The 16,057-nt window shown below is 48.5% G+C and overlaps 1 protein-coding gene across 1 annotated transcript in view; it reads left to right on the forward strand.

The window, feature by feature from the left end:
* The window catches only part of LOC137907442 (neuronal PAS domain-containing protein 3), a 107,361-nt gene continuing 91,304 nt past the window's right edge, over positions 1-16,057 (forward strand). Inside the window, exon 1 of the mRNA XM_068751779.1 lies at positions 1-182. Coding sequence (XP_068607880.1) covers positions 1-182 — 182 coding nt within the window. The remainder of the gene's footprint in view (positions 183-16,057) is intronic.

The following is a 16,057-nucleotide window of genomic DNA, read 5'->3' on the forward strand; positions in this document are numbered from 1 at the left end:
ATGATCAGGATTTTCCCGGATTTCAGCGTCCAGGTGACGGCTTCGGCAGGAGGTGGACCCGGCGCTGGAGGCGGTAACGGGATGGTGACCGGACCTCCGGTGGGTCGGGTGCCGGTGCCGGTACCCGGAGCCACGAACGGGACCCCGCAGAGCATACAGGGAATCCCCGCCTACCAGCAAAGGTATGTCGGGACCTGCAGCGCTGCAGGAGATTTCCGTTCAGCGCGTCTGAAGGCTTCGCTGTTAGATTTGTGTCTTTTTAACATTTATTTTATTATTATTCTTTTAGATTGTATCCCCTTTTTTAAAAAGCTCCGATCCTCTCCAGGGAGGAACTTTCCTCCACTAACAGTTGGGCATTTTTAACTCACAACACTTCTTGGTTTGATCTAAATAAAGATGTTTTAGCCATTTTAAATCAAACTTTCTGCCGGAACTGGACGCAGAAGGTTTTTATTTGTGAGGTCTGTTGTAAGTGTTGCAGAAACGGGACGCTGTGATGCCTCGGGAGGATTCCTAAAGCCTGCCGTTTGTTCCAAAAGCAGTTTCATAAAGTTCCTGTGAAAATATAAATATTGTGTGGATTCAGGAAAAGACGGAGCGGAACCTGAGGAATTGGGCTATTGAGTAAACCGGGGAGGGAAACCAGACGCCTGTTTCAATGCGTGGAAAATTCTCTGTGGCTGCAAAGTCTGGAACCTCCGTGGAGCAAGCGCGACATGAATGAGAGCCGTGACGCGGCAACAACCGGGAGGAGGAGAGGGTGTCATTGTTATTTAAAGCAGGGACCCCCCGGACCCCCCGGACCCCCCGGACCCCCGTGCGGGACACAACATCGAAGCGCTGATGCGATCATTTCTCCCGACATGCTTCAGGTCACTGGCCCGAGGCACGTGACCCCACAAATGAAGGTAAACTTCACCTGAACAACGTCTCTGTTCCAAACAGTCCGTTTCATCGGGACAGCTGGGAGCCAATGCGCTTCTCCACTACGCTCCATTATCCACGTCGCCTCCGATTGACTGCTCTCAGTAAGCAGAGCCGGAGGAGGAGGAGGAGGAGGAGGAGGAGGAGGAGCCACCTGGTCCGTCAAGAGGGAGCACCGGCTTCACTCCGGACAAGGTTCCAGATTAAAATCTGGCTCCACGGAAACCAAAACAATATCCCAGGAGAAAAGCCGGGGTTTGATGTCTGCGCGACATTAGCGCGGTTCAACTGGGGGTCAAACCCATGACCTTTCGCGTGTTCGCATTTGGACGCAGCGTCGGATAAATGAGCAAAATCTTGCCTGCCTGTTGGGATCTGTATTTATTCCCAGTGTTCCCAGTGACGTGACCCCCGGCGGACCCCCCGCGGACCCCCGGCGGGCTCACAACGACCGTCAGCCGCGGGTCACCTCCCCCACCGACGCTCCGCCTGTAACTCCGCGTCGGTGAGGAGAGCATGCCTTTGACCTTGACAGGTCATTGGTATAGAGAGGGAGGGGTGGGGGTTCGGTTTCCAGGGCAGCAGCCGGGGGTTGAGCACACAACACACCATCAGGCAGAAGTGAATTATACATTTAGAAAAAAAAGCTGAATTCTATCAACGTGGGGGGGGGGTTCTAGGATAATGATCCGTCCGTGCAGACATCAAAGCCTGCAGGGACGGATCCCATCCACACGGGAGGAAGCCGGCTTTTCCTGCAGAGCCTGAACGCAGCGGCTGGAAAAGTTGGTCTGGGAGACGTTCTGGGTTGATGTGTCTATTATGACACTGAATGTGTGCGTGTGTGCGTGCGTGTGTGTGTGCAGAGTGGATCTTACTGGGCAACAATCCAAATACCCCCACCCCCCCCCCCCCCCATCCCCGTGGGCTGGGTGTTTTATTCATTATTTATTTGGTTTATCTAAGAAAATTGGGCAACAGCCCTGCGGTGTACACAAACACACCTACGCACGCACACGCGCACGCACACACGCGCACACTCCAGCTGCAACTGAGCGGCGTTGCTGCGCCGGGGCTGGAGAAAATACCGGAGATGCGTGCGTGGTGTCCTTTCTTCTGTCAGCAGCCAGAGGAGGAGAGAATGCTGTGACCGGCCGGAGCCGCGCCGCCGCGGGGGGGTTAACGGCAAGCAGGCGCCGCAGCAGCGGCGAGAACGGAAAGATTTTACGCGCCAGTTTCCCACCGGAGGGGATGCAGGAAATTCTTCATTAGTGCCAAACTGAAGCCGTGCGTGCGTGCGTGCGCGGAGAGCGAAAGGGGCGAGAGACGGCGCCCCCCCCCCCGGCATGGCTCTGCTGCTGCAGCCCGGTCGTCACCGTCGCCGCCACTGCCCGTTATTTCCGTGCTCTTGAAGCGGCGACTGCGTTGGACGGAGACAAGCGCGAGACGCACGCACGCACTCACACTCACGCGTTGACACACGCAGACATGGCTTTGTCTTAACACGCCGACCATGACGCATTGCTGTCGGGGCGCAGCGCGCCGCGCCGCGTCCAAATGAATTCAACGAGAGAACAAGCGCGAAGAACAGAAAGTCGGAAACCCAATAATTGTTGCAGGAAGATGGCGCCGACCAAGCCGAGCATCCAGCAGGACCCGACGCGCAGAGAACGGTAACGCACGCACGCACGCACGCACGCCGCGTCGCTCGCTGCATGTTTACAGCCGCACACGCGGGGCCGTTCCGCGTTCCGCGCCGCTTTGCGTTTTATTCTGAGCCTGGAGGAACGCTGTTGCCCTTTCCAGAGGAGAGTCGAGGTGTGCGTGGCCGCTTGCGCGCGTGCGCACTGGTGTGCGTGTGTCGGAGAGGTTTGTTTCTGGGTAACAGGTCGGTTGTTCAGTGCTCAGGGGGAAGCGATCTTTGCTCTGCCTTGCGCGAGCTCGTGCTTCCTACCCGGCGCGTGCGCGTCTGTCATAAATATGAACGTACGCGCGTGCGCGGCGGGAATCCGCGCAATGTGCTGATGCTCCGCGCGAGTAAGGTGTGTGAACGTCGAGGAGAGGAGTGCATCCATCGATGACAAAAGTGTGTGCGTGTGCGTGTGCGTGTGGCCAGCGTTACACCTCAATGCGTGCAGTTTGTGCGTGTCAGAGGAATCAACAGAAAGTTGTGTTTTGGAGGGCGGAGCCGGATTCACCTCGGCCCACCTGTTCGACTTTACCGATTGGTAAAGTGGAATAAAGATTAAAGGTGGAATTCCTGGTTTGGAACGTAACCCGGTGGATTAGACTGGTTGATTTATTCCGGTTGTCCATACAGGACGCGGTAACTTATCACCTGTTGATTTAAAGACGACGTCGTCGTGGATTTCCTTCTTCTCAGTCATTTTTATTCTATTTATTTTAAACCCCTCAACATATTTATTCTCTCCTTTTCTTTGCGTGACTGTTCTCTTCCCCTCTACCTGTTTGAACGACATCACGTCTGCCTGTTTCATCTATTCTGGGTCACGTGACTGCTCTGCGGCGCTTTCAGGGCCATCTCGATCAGCTTCAGAGTGTTTACTGCTGGAAGCGGAGGGGGGCGTGGCTTCAGCATGAACAGGTGATGCTTTTATCTCGCAGCGTCCCGTTCTCTCAGAGAAACGCTTCCTTAAACTCCACATCAGTTCTGGGATTGAATGACGAAGCTTTGTCGTGTTCCTGCAGGACTCCATCCTAAAACGGTGTCCTTCAGGAAGCCCGCTGAGGCAGCCTGCTCCAAAGGATGTCCCATGATGCATTGCACACAGGTGACAGGTGACTGTCAGGAAGTCTGACCTGATGACGAGTGTGAGGCTCGTTATATCTGTTATCACCTCGGCCTTTGTGCTTAATGAAGAGTCGTAAAGTTTCCCAAAGGGAGTTTATTACAACCGGACACATTTGTGTCTCCGAGGGACATTCCTGATTCCTGACTCAGATGAGGCTTCACGTCGCGTCCGCGCAAAAAACAATTTACTTCTTGGCTTATCGAAAGACGAGAGGTCGGTTTCAAAGGAGAAATGGGAACTGAGGATCCACTCCGCTCCGTCGGGCATAAGGCGGGACTTCCTGCTTTTGTCCCGATCCGCTGCGTTTCAGACGATTTGCAAATCTCAGAGGTGTACTTGAATGCACCGTGCTTGTAACTCCATCACGCCCGACAGAACAAAGGTGATTTAATTTTTTATTGTGATTAATTAGGTGTTGCCGGCAGGTTTCTCGTCCCCGCGAGCCGCCGTCCGTAGAAACGAACGGAAAGCTGCGTCTGCCTGGAAGCGACGGAACCCGTCTGAAAAATGATGATTTGTTTAGGCAATAAAGTTTACCATTTATTTTTAGGTAATCCATCTATTAATTTCACTCCATCCATCTCCCAGTCCTCCCAACGCTCAGCTCTCCCACCATTTACTCCCCGCCTACACCCACCCATCCATCTCTCCACCTGCCCCCCCCCCTCCTCCACCCGGCGGTGTGTCTCGTCTCAGCCGCCGTTTGTGGATCTATTTCCGGGGGCATTTCAGAGAGACGATTGTCATCTGGAGTAGACCAAATTAATTTCCAGGTAGAGAGAAGAGGAGGAGGAGGGGGGGGGGGGGGTAGGAGGAAGGAGTGGGAGGAGAACAGACTTCACAGCTGAGTGCTCCTGCTATCAGTACACTACAGTGATGCTGGAGAGGAGGAGCACTGGACAGGAGGGCGAGACAAAGCGGCACGGGAGGAAGAAGGTGGAAATGAGGTGGACAGCGGGAAAAAGAGAGGGGGAGGAGGAATTTTATCCCAACGTTGGGGGTGGAGAGATAAGGAAGGGACAGTGTGTTTTTATTTATGGTGCATTCACAGGTCTGGGATATTTAGGAATAACTTCCTATGGATTTGTAATGAAAGCCGTGTCTTTATTGGTGGCTAAAACAACAACAACTCAAACACACACTTTAACATCCAATTTCAGCAAATGATTACGTTTCAGAAAGTCAGACTAAAATTTCCCACGTTCCTTAAAGGCAACAGTCTCGTAGTAATTTTGTCTCCGACACTGAGTGGAGGAAGCTGTTGGCATTAAAGCACGTTAGAGCATCAGTTCACTTTCATGGTTTGACCTTGAGTTTGCCACATCCTGAAGGTCAAATGTCGAGTTATGAATGTGATAATTTATTCAGCTAAATAATATAAAAAATCTATTTCACCTACATTTTTAACTTTGCAAAATTCTGTTTTTCTTCAAATAATTGGGTTTTTAAATTAAACAAATCATATTCGATCTTTTTCAATCATGACTTGATAATTTCTTTAACAATTTAGATTTTCTTTATTAAATTCTGAATGACTTGCACATAAAACCCGAAACCGCTCTGCTTCATCTGGTTTCAGGTGTCTGACGGTTCGACTGCAGACACCTGACAGGAGGTCAAAATGAGATGGGGGGGGGGAGGGGGGGCTGGCCGGCCAACTTTCAGAAGCAACAGGAAAACCACAAAGTTGGCTTTGTCCACACACACACCCCCCCCTCCTTCCATTCCGACCCCTTTTCCTCCCCAGGGGCAAAACGACACAATAAAGCGTCCCATTAGCCCATTCCGATGAGCGAGAGACAGAAGCGGAGGAGAGAGCTTTGGCAGCTGTTCGGCGGTCCGGTGGTTTTTCTGTGGAGCGTTTGAGCCGGGCCAGATCCCGACGCGTTGTTGGGGAAACGGCGTGAGGCGTTCAAACAGCCGGGATAAAAAGGGCTCCCCATTGTGTTTCTGGAGTTGCGTTTGGAAGTTGGAACGCAGGCCTCGCTGTCCTCTGTGATTTGACCAGATTGGTTTTTGGTCCCGACACAAATGTAAACACAGTTATCAGAGAGAAGGGGGAAAATGAGAAGCAAGAAACGCTCCGAGGAAGTGTATGTCGGACTGGAAATTGCTTTCCTTTGCAAACTGAATTTACATTTGTCTTTGGGAAGGAAATGCATAGAAAATGTCTCCAGCCAGCAATCGAGGCTCGGTGGCGGCGGCGACGGAGGCTCCAATGTTGTTATCAAATAACGATGTGTAAATTTCCTACAGGCCTTGACATGGACTCGGGTTTGATCCCTGATGGGAACGTAAACGGCGCTGCACAAACATGTGAGAGACGTTTTCTTCTAACAACGCCGTTCTTGGCCTCTTTGTGTGCCGGCGGCGTTCCGACATGTTACTCTATGGGAAAGCTTTTTCCCCGTTTTGATTGAAAGCTGTCTGCCGGATGAACGGGAATGCTGAATGATGATGACAGAAGCAGGAGGATGGTGTTGTTGAGGTCGTCTGACCGGAAGCGAATGCGAATCCCATGTTTGTTTGTTCTTTCTTTTTAATCTTTGACTTATTTTAAGAAGAAAGACCTTGCTGCTCCATATTGTAACAATTTGAACACATTTTCTCCTAAAATTTCTGTGTTTATTTGTTGGTTTCTTTCATGCAGTGCTCCTTCGCTCCTTTTCATCCCAGTATATCGCTCTGCTCCTCACATTGCTTCTTCTTCTCTCCCTCTTTCTGTCTCTCCTCCTGTGGATGGAGGAGGATGTAATCACCTCCGGCTTGCTGAATCAGCAGATTCCCACCTTGGGACCAATATCTACCTGTCCTTGAAAACACACACTTACACTACCCTGTTGGATTACAGACACACACACACACGCTGCATCCCTTCACTTCTTTCTCACCTGTAAATGTTCCATTCTCTTCAGGTGTTAAGGGCCAGGTAGGGATGGAGGATGTTGGACAGATGTTGGAGGGATGTTGGAGGGACGCCCGGGGGAATGATGGGAGTTAACAGGAGTTGATGGAAATATGTTCAACATTGGATCAGTGAAAGTCATTTGTGGAGCCTCACTTCAGCGACTGCTCACAAATTGCTTAGCTGATGGCTTCTGTTAGCTTGTTAGCTCAGTTAGCTGGACAGCTAGCCGCCCAGTAGCTAACCCAAGTCTTCCTGGAGCGTCAGGGTTGCTGTTGAGGACTCCGGGCATGATGGGGACCCAACAGGAGAACCATGAAAGCAGGAGGTGGTTAGCATGCGTCCATTACATCACAGAACAAATGTCCTTAAAATCAGAATCTTTATTGGATCTTGGTTCACCGGTGTTAAAATTTAACCTTCAAGCAGTTCTTCTGAAAAAGGATGGAGGAATCGGCTCTCTGGAATCAGCGGAGCCTTCTGATTGGTGGAGGACTTCAGCCTCCAGACGAGCAGCAATTAGCACCTTGTTCTCCTCTTTTGTTGGACATGAATAGCTTTTATTATCTGTCTTTCTGTTCCGTTGTGATTGGAGGAGAGTTGAGCCGGTAAATGTGTTTAGATAATATAAGAAAGGCCTTCACAAAGTGGGGGTCGCGACCCCTCCAGGGGTCAAAAGACCCCCACTCGGAAATTCAGACATAAAGTCCAGAAATAAAAATATACAAACAGCAGCTCCTCTTGGTGTGTGTGTGTGTGTGTGTGTGTGTCTAGCCGCCACGACAGGTGTTTTAACCTGATGATAAGCTCCTCCTTTCGCTGAAGATCACGTTTATTGTTTCGATTTTCTCTTTATATTTCCTTCTCCTCCTTCTCCTCCTCCTCTCTGTCATTACCTCCTCATCTCCTCCTTGCCCGCAGTGTGGTCACCTGTTTTTGCCCCTGTAGGCAAGAAGAAGACCTGCAGGTGAAATGACTATTGATTATTCTCTGTTGGACAGGAGGAGGAGGAGGAGCTTTGGAGAGAGGGAGAAGGAGAAATTATGCATTTGATAAAACACGCCATCCTGCCACCATAAATATTCAATGAAGGACAAAAATAAAAATTCAATCTTTCCACCTGTTGGTGGATTAAACCTACATTTACCGGCTGCTGCAGAAAATAAAACAATCTTCAAAAGGAAGACTTTCTGCATCTTCAGTTTGTAGCTGTGCGTTAAGAGAATAACGTTCCTTATGTTTGTTGTTGTTGATGTTTACAAAGTGTTTTGGTTAATTTTGTCCATTTTCATTCAAAAACGTCTGAAAATGTGTGAATTTCTGTTACCTTCTCTCCTTCCTCCATGCATCCGACTCTCATCCCTTCTGTTCTGCTGCGTCACAAATAGTGTGTGTAATATCAGGCAAGATGGCACGCACGCACACACACGCACACACACGCACACGACATTCCCTCACTGTGTGTGTCAACGGCGACACGCTGAGCGCTACATGGTGACATTTGGGAGAGGACTCGACCTCACGCTGAGAGATGGGCACTTTTCAAAGAGTTGTCTGACACACACACACACACACACAGGGATTACTCAGTGTGGTTGGGCTTGTAATGTCAGCTATTATTCATTTGCCTTTAAAACACATTCGATCAGGTTGAATAGTTTAGGCCTTTACATTTATTTAAATAAATGCCTTAAATAAATGCCTTTACATTTATTTAAATAAATGTAGAGGCGTAAACTATTCAACCTGATCGAATGTGTTTCTTTTAAAACATTTATTTAAATAAATGTACTAAAATGATTCTCAAATCAAAACAAGTTTAGGTTTGTCACATTTATTTAGATTTAAACATTTGCATGTTCCAGCGGGTTTCCACTAAAACCAGAAGGAAATCCTGTGACACCAGACCGACCCTCTGTCCCACGGCCTGTGTTGGGTCTCGAACCGACAACCTGTGTCACCTTCATCGCGGTTGTTGTTGTTGCTCCATCATGATGGATCTGCTGCATAATTGCATCCACACATTGATGCATGTGCTTATTCACCCACTTGACTCCTGCCCTCGACACAGACAAACACACACACATGCGAAGGCAGGCTGTGAATCCTTATTGTGTCTTAGTGACCTTATGTGAGACAACAGGATGCCTCCTCCATCGTCACACCATGAATTCCAATAAAGTTTAATTTTATTCAAACTCAGCGGCGTGGCGTCTTTCGCTTGATTTGTCGCTCCGTCGTGAGATTTGAACTCTGCTGGCTTTGAATAACAACAGAGGTCCTTAAACGAGAGGACGAGGAACAGCCCAGCATCAGGCTTTCGCTTTGTACATTTCACCGGCCTCAAAATAAGACGTAAAAGAATGTCTAGGAATAACATCCACGGTAAAGCTGTGTACGGAACGCACTCGAGGTTAGCTCGTGGCTAAGCTACTTGTCATTAGCTCGGAGAAAACATTTATTCCCTGTTTAGTTTTTAATAAAGAGATAAAAGCAAGACGACACTAAGGCTTTAAGGTCGGGGTAGATTTCTTTGATATGATGAACGCGTTTCTGATCTAGTCATAAAGACGGAGGTAAAGTTTGATCTGAACTCATGAATAAAATGTTTAGTGTTTTTGTTTTGTTCTTTTTAAACAACCCATAGTCCGCACTACTCCCTCCTATTGTGCCAATTGCCGCCATCTCCTCCTCAGAATGTTCTTCATTCCCTGTTTTATACGTGGTACAACCCCCCCCCCCCCCCCCCTGTTTACGCTTTTCTCTGCTTGTCCAAATTAAAGGGAGATTCCATTAATTTTTCAGCGCGGCTTCTCGTCCCGTTGAGGAGAATTTGCATTTCTATCTCGCAGCTTAGCGGACTGAAAACAGAAATGCTGAAATTGTCAATTGGCAAAACTTTTTTCTTCTCTCTGAAAATCAAAGTGCAGTCACACATTTTCATTTCGCCCTCTCACCCCCATCCTCACCCCATCCCGCAGGTACACTTACACGCCCACACGCACATGTTCATCCTTGTATATCTTCCACCTCCCCAGTGAGTGTGTGTGTGTGTGCGTGTGCCCCCTCCAGAGGCCCCGTAGGTGTGTGTGTTGTTGTTAATTGGAGTGTGGGGTCCATGACAGCTATCAGCGGCTCATTCACTGCATTAATGAGAATGATAGCAGCTTTAAAAAGGCTGTTCCACTCTCTGACCAAACTCATTAACACCGGCTCGCGTTTAAATACACCCAGCTCTTCATCTTCTTCTTCCTCTTCTTCCCCTCTCTTTCTCTCTTTCACTCGGTCCATCTCGCTGCTTCCCCTCGTTTTTCCTCGTCTTTATGTTATAACTGTTTTATTACCACCCTCTCCTTGAACCACGTCTCCATCTCTTTCCTGTCTCACCCGTCGCCCCGTCTTTGTTAGCTTTAGCATTTCTTCATTATCCTGTTCATTTATATCCTGTCTTCTGTCCTTGTTCAGTTTATCCCTTATTTTTTATTTTATTTTAATCCCCAGCGATCCTTCTCTAATCCTGTTTATGGCCGATTACTTGGTATTGATCGATTAGATGAGTCCCAGATTTATAGATGACAAAACGACAAGAAACAAGCCAATGAAAATGAAACGGATGGAGGAGGAAGAATAAAAAGATTATAAATAAATTAAACATGAATAACTTTGTTGAACTAATTTTAATTATTTAAAACAAAGGATGGGTAAGAGCTGATGAATTCTGGTCTTACTTTTGAAAAGCACTGAAAACAACCAATCAGAACTCTGCATTCGGAGCCTCGTACAGAAAACGCTGCAGCCCGTCTGTGCGTACAGGCGCGCACACACACACATTGAAAAGGAAACCAGTTTAAACAGAGTGACCTGAACGCCACTGATGGCTTGATGTTGCATTCGAGGATCAAACATGAAAACAGAAAAACGTTTCTAAATGGTCGTTCCTTTCATGTAAAGTTTTTCTTTTCTTTCTGCTCTGGAACTGAGCGGGGTTAAGTGTGTGTGTGTGTGTGTGTGTTTGTACATATGTACAGTTGTCAATATTTGGACAGCTACCATGCAGCTCACAGATGAGGCTAACATCTGCTGCTTGGCAAGACCCGGAGAGACTGACAGTGTTTGTGTGTGTGTGTTTACACCCTGTGTGTGTGTGTGTGTGTGTTATATCTTCTAAAAGACGGATGCAGTGATTCAGGTTTTTCAATTCTAAATTCTCTCTCTTTCATTGTTCTTTAAGGTCTCTCGCCCCTCTTCCGGGAATCTCCCTAAATGCGGAGCATTAGAAAAGTAGGCGCGGTTCTCCTTTCTCCTCCTCCTCTTGTATCGGCTCAGTATTAAATATTAGAATAAACCTCGAATCAAATCAAAGAACAAATGCTGAAGACGGATATCATCTCTGTAAATCTGCTCCTCACATTAATTTAAAGGGGTGCTGCTGCTGAGGAGGAGGAGGAGGAGGAGGAGGCTGGGATGGAAACAGAGATGAGTTTAAGTTGTGTCGCTCGTTTGGACGGGGCCAACCGAGGGGCTTAAGCTCACTTCCTCCTCCCGTCATCCTCCTCTGCACCTCCTCCTCATCTCATCTTCTCCCCAGAGCTGCCACAGATTACGGCGAGGCGTTGACCTCCTCTCCACTTTGCTCTTTGGCTCCATCATGTCCCCCCCCCCCCCCGTCCCAGCCGTGTCGTTGCTGTGGTAATGAACAGTGTCGGTGTCGCTGAGGATGGACTCACGGCACACACACTCCCTTTCGCTGCTCGTCCGGCTGTGATGGATGGTTGAGATTGGTGAAGAGATACTGACGGAGGAGAGAGCTCCTCCATTTCCTCCTCCTCTCCTTCCTTCACGTTTCTTCGGTTTAAGATGTGCGGTGCCAACCCGATCTCGAGCCTCAGTCTGTTCCTGAGGAACAAAAAGGAAAGAGAGGAGCGAAAGGAGGGAGGAGAGGGATGTAAGAACACGCAAGTGATCAGCTCCTTGTGTCCATTTTTCATTCTTAATAACGTGAACCGGCCTCTAGTTTGTCGGATCAATGCTCCTACACACTTCGCCGACTGACATCAAGTCCGTCTTGATTGTGATGGAAGCCCCGACCGCTCGGTACCGGCTCGGCCTGCGGATGAAGACGTTTTGAGGGATGAGCAAAGTGTAATCGTTAAAAAACCTCCATGATTGTTTTAACCACATTTGTTTGATAAAACACTTTTTTTTTTGTTTGCTTCATCCTTCAGACAAAGAAAGAAAGAAACTGGTCGGATGGCTTGAAACGTAAACATTAAGATTGTATTTCAGTATATTTGAAATGAATCCTTCATTCTAATTGGGTGCTTCGTGGTAAAGAGTCAGAGAAATACAACGAGATTTATGTAAAATGTCCTGCTGGGAATGAAATAATTCCAACAAGACAACAATTCCAGAAATCCACGGTTCGAATTGGAAGAAGAAACAGAATGTGGGATGAGAGAGGAGAGAGGGGGATAAATACGGGAGAACGATGAAGCTTTATTGTCTCAGAATTACAATTTAAGAGACGGTGTGTGTTCTGGCATCTGTCACATTGCTCTCTCTCTCTCTCTCCCCCCCTTCCTTCAGGGCTTCATATGGGTCAATGGAATACACACACACACACACACACACACACACACACTCACCCGCCCCCAGTGTGTGAAGGCAGCATGGTAAATTAAATGTAGAGCTATATGTTGCCACCAGATGACAAATGACGTGTGGTAATCGTCTTAGCTCTGATAGCAGCCGTAGCCCCCGGCAACAACGCACACGCGCATGCACACACGCACACGCACACACAGTTTGTTTTGTCTGACCGCACTTGTCCTCTATTGTACGAGCATCCATGAACCCACGTCTGTGTTACCCTTCGTGTGTGTGTTCATATTTGGGTGTTTCTGTGTACTTTGTGTTTCTCTTGTTCCTCGCAGGTCACCCCCCCCATCCCATGATGTTCTGTGTTTGTTTGCTTGAGTTCATGTTTGTGTGTGTGTGTGTGTGTGTGTGTGTGTGTATCATAGCCTGCAGACACAGCAGCAGCAGGAAAACACGCCTCCAGCAGCAGATAAGAGCTTTCTTCAACTTTCCTCCGATAAAGACGACTCCGATTTATTTACATTTAAATAACACTCGTCCTCCCTCACCCTTCTCTGTCTTCTGACGGATGCTGTCCTCTTTACTCATCCTCTGCTTCTCCTCCCTGTTCTCCTGCACCTTTACTTGCATGTGGCCAAAAGACGGAGAGAAATGAGAAACTGAATCACATGAACGGCGTCTAGTTGAGAAAAGAATGAGGTGGAAAGAGAGAGAGAGATGGACGAATGAAGGGAGAGAGGAGAGAAAGTGGATCAATAAATCGACTGAGAAATAAGGGGGGAAGAGAGATTACTCAAGGCGAGAGAGAGAGACGAGTGATAAAACGAGGCAGACGGACGGACAGAGAGAGTCTCTCCGGTGTCAAATGAAGAGATAAGAAACTAAACCTCCCTCCATCTGTCCATCCCTTCATCTCTCTGTTTCGCTTCACAGAGAAAATGGGTGGGAATTCCATTGGGAGACTTTAATCCATCCTTTCTCTCTCTCTGTTAGAGAGCGCCATGGTGATGTGATGTCATGTTCACTGGTTAAACTGGTGAAATGAACTCTACTGGTGAGCAGGACAGAAACGGGTTTGGTCGCCTGGACGATTTAATACCGATGAAAGTCTTCTGACGGGCCGGAATGGGTCATGGTCCTAGAGCAGGAGTTTGCCCTGTTAAAGTCATTCCAAACTGGAGACTGATTGTTGTTGTTGTTTATTACATCTTATGTGATAATTACCGGTAGTAAGACAGAGACCAAAGAGCGTCTCCTCAGCCAAGGCAAGATATATATTGCCATTTGGAGTCTAGACACGGGTGGTGGCGGTGGCGGATGAACCTGATGAATAAATGCCGGTGGTCGGGAGGCGCACAAAACAGGTGGCGATGTAAAAAGGTGTAACTAAACAGACGGCAGCAAGGCGATTGGCCACTGCCTTCGACACGCCCCCTCTCTCCACCTGCTCTCCCTTCTCGTCTCGGCGTCCACCGCTCATCCGGAGGCGTGCGTCAACTGCAGACGTGCTAAAAACAGAAACGCCAACGTGTGAGGGTGAATTGAAAGTGACCTGTTGAAATGGGCTCAGCGGTTTTACTGAAGTGGCAGCGAGACTTTCCATCTCTCAGTGCCTCTGGCATTTCCTCTGGAAGAGACCTGGCTCCGGAGTGTGTGTGTGTGTGTGTGTGTGTGTGTGTGTCGGAGCCGGACACACACCCCCATTCTGTCGTCCCGGTTATAAAGCGGCAGAGAACAGAATAAAGCAGTCTGTGTTATTAATGGTTAAAGTTACTTCTTGGTGTAAATGATGACTAATGGCTCCGGCTGGGGGTGGAGGCGGGGGCGTGGGGAACGCTGCTGAGTCGGCATGCTTTAAAGAGGAAATAACACTGAAATTAAAGTCTTATTTCAACATTGTTACCACGGCAACGTTTGGAGGTCTCACACAGTTCTTCACGCTTTGCTCCGGTCAGGGATCACAGGATATTAGCAAGCCGCCTAGCCTCGCTAGGAGAACCTAGCAAAGCTCGCTTACAAGATGGGACGGGGTGTCTCCGGACAGAATGTCCTCATAAATGTTCCCGTCTTTGGTAACGTGGCGGCGGGAGGGCAACTGAAGACTGTCACAGCACAGTCACCCAAGCTAACCTCCTCCTCTAGCCCCGCCCCCCCGCCGCTGTAGATTAAAAGAACAAAGTAGACGGTCTTCCGAGAGCCAGCCCCCCTCCCAGCGTCCCACACTGAGTGCTGACTCCTGAACGGAGAATTCCCATGCTGTCATGGGAAAAGCTGTCACCGGTCCTCTTTGTGTGTGTGTGTGATCCCCGGGGTGTGTTACTGTGTGTGTTGTGCTTGTCGCCTGGTGATACAGTAGGTGTGAGTGTGTGTTCTGGAGGACGCTCTCTTTGCAGCCTTGGCGGGTTTTTGTCCCAGAGTTCCCTCGTTCTCTGAGCAGAAGTCGTGTCCAATCGTCCGCTGTGATGGACGTTAGCGGCGCCGATGTTTCATTGCGTTTAGTTGGCTTTGGCTCAGGGGAGAACGTCGGGTGATGGCTTTTTTGAAACCCTCCTCTTAGACAGGATGTTTGACTTTATTTGTACTGTAATACATGCTACTGTGTGACTGTACTTGTACTCTAACATTCTATCTAATAAATATATTCATCATCATCATCACATGGAGCCGGACCTTTTCCACCTGTTTTCCGGTATTCTTGTGCCGTTTGGGACGAGGGCCTAATAGGAAAGTTGGCTCGGATGAACGTTGAAAGCAGCAGGTGCATCACGGGAATGATGAAACACTTCTGTTCTCCAGAACCTACGTCCGCCTGGTCCAAATCCTCAACAGCTTTTCAATGGGCTTGAATGTAGCCACGCCCTCTGAATGTTTAGTTAGCCCTTGTTTAGTTTAAATTAAGTCATCTAGCATTTAGACACCCCGGAAGCACATCTAGACAAGAGATCCATTAGAGACCCAACAGTTGACCCATGAGGGGTGAAGTTCTGCTGCGGGTTGTAACGGTTGTTGGGTTCGCAGCCCCGTCTGCCTGGTGTTTTTATCCGTCAGCTGTGTTTACGTCCTGTTTCAGGTTTTCTATCCATGGCAGAACAATATATTTCCTCACCTCAAGGAGAAACGAAATCAATGGACAATTAGGAGGTCCTGGGGAGAAATGAAATTTGTTCTGGCTGTTTAGAAAGCCGGGACAGATCCAGTAAAGGATGACGGTCATTACGGCGTTACTGATTACACGCTGCGGTCCTTGGGTTGTGGACGCGACATAAAACCGGACGTTTGTGAACATCCGACTCGCTGCTGATGTGTTTTACTTCTGTAAATCATCCGTTCAGGTTCTCCATTGGATAATAAGTACCTGATACCTGGTGCTGCTGTTAAGTCCCGCCTCCTCTGTCGTTCCTGAGCAGGTCCGAAAAGGTCATGTGAAATATTGCAAACTGCTGATTGGTCAGTGCGAATCATTACATCATCAGTGCCTGGTGTGAACAGAACATCTGGAGAGAGAGAGGCAGACTAGAGGTGTCACGTTGAAGGGTGTACCATGGCAGTTTCACACGCTGTCGCTATGACAACCAGCTACAATGAAGTGGTACTATCCTCCAGAGGACAACCTGATGCCAAAGATGAGTCGAGTAGGTCCAGTGCCACATAGTGGAAATGCAGTGTTGTGCAAGCATCCATCCACACACACACACACACATGTTGCTGTGATTAGCTTTGGCAGCACAAGGCCATTCAGCGCTCTCAGATATTACTGCTTCTCTTTGATAAACATGAGAGCTCAGACACACCGCTGTCGACACACACACGCACA

The sequence above is a fragment of the Brachionichthys hirsutus genome, chromosome 18, assembly GCF_040956055.1.
Source record: "Brachionichthys hirsutus isolate HB-005 chromosome 18, CSIRO-AGI_Bhir_v1, whole genome shotgun sequence".
Classification (NCBI taxonomy): domain Eukaryota; kingdom Metazoa; phylum Chordata; class Actinopteri; order Lophiiformes; family Brachionichthyidae; genus Brachionichthys; species Brachionichthys hirsutus.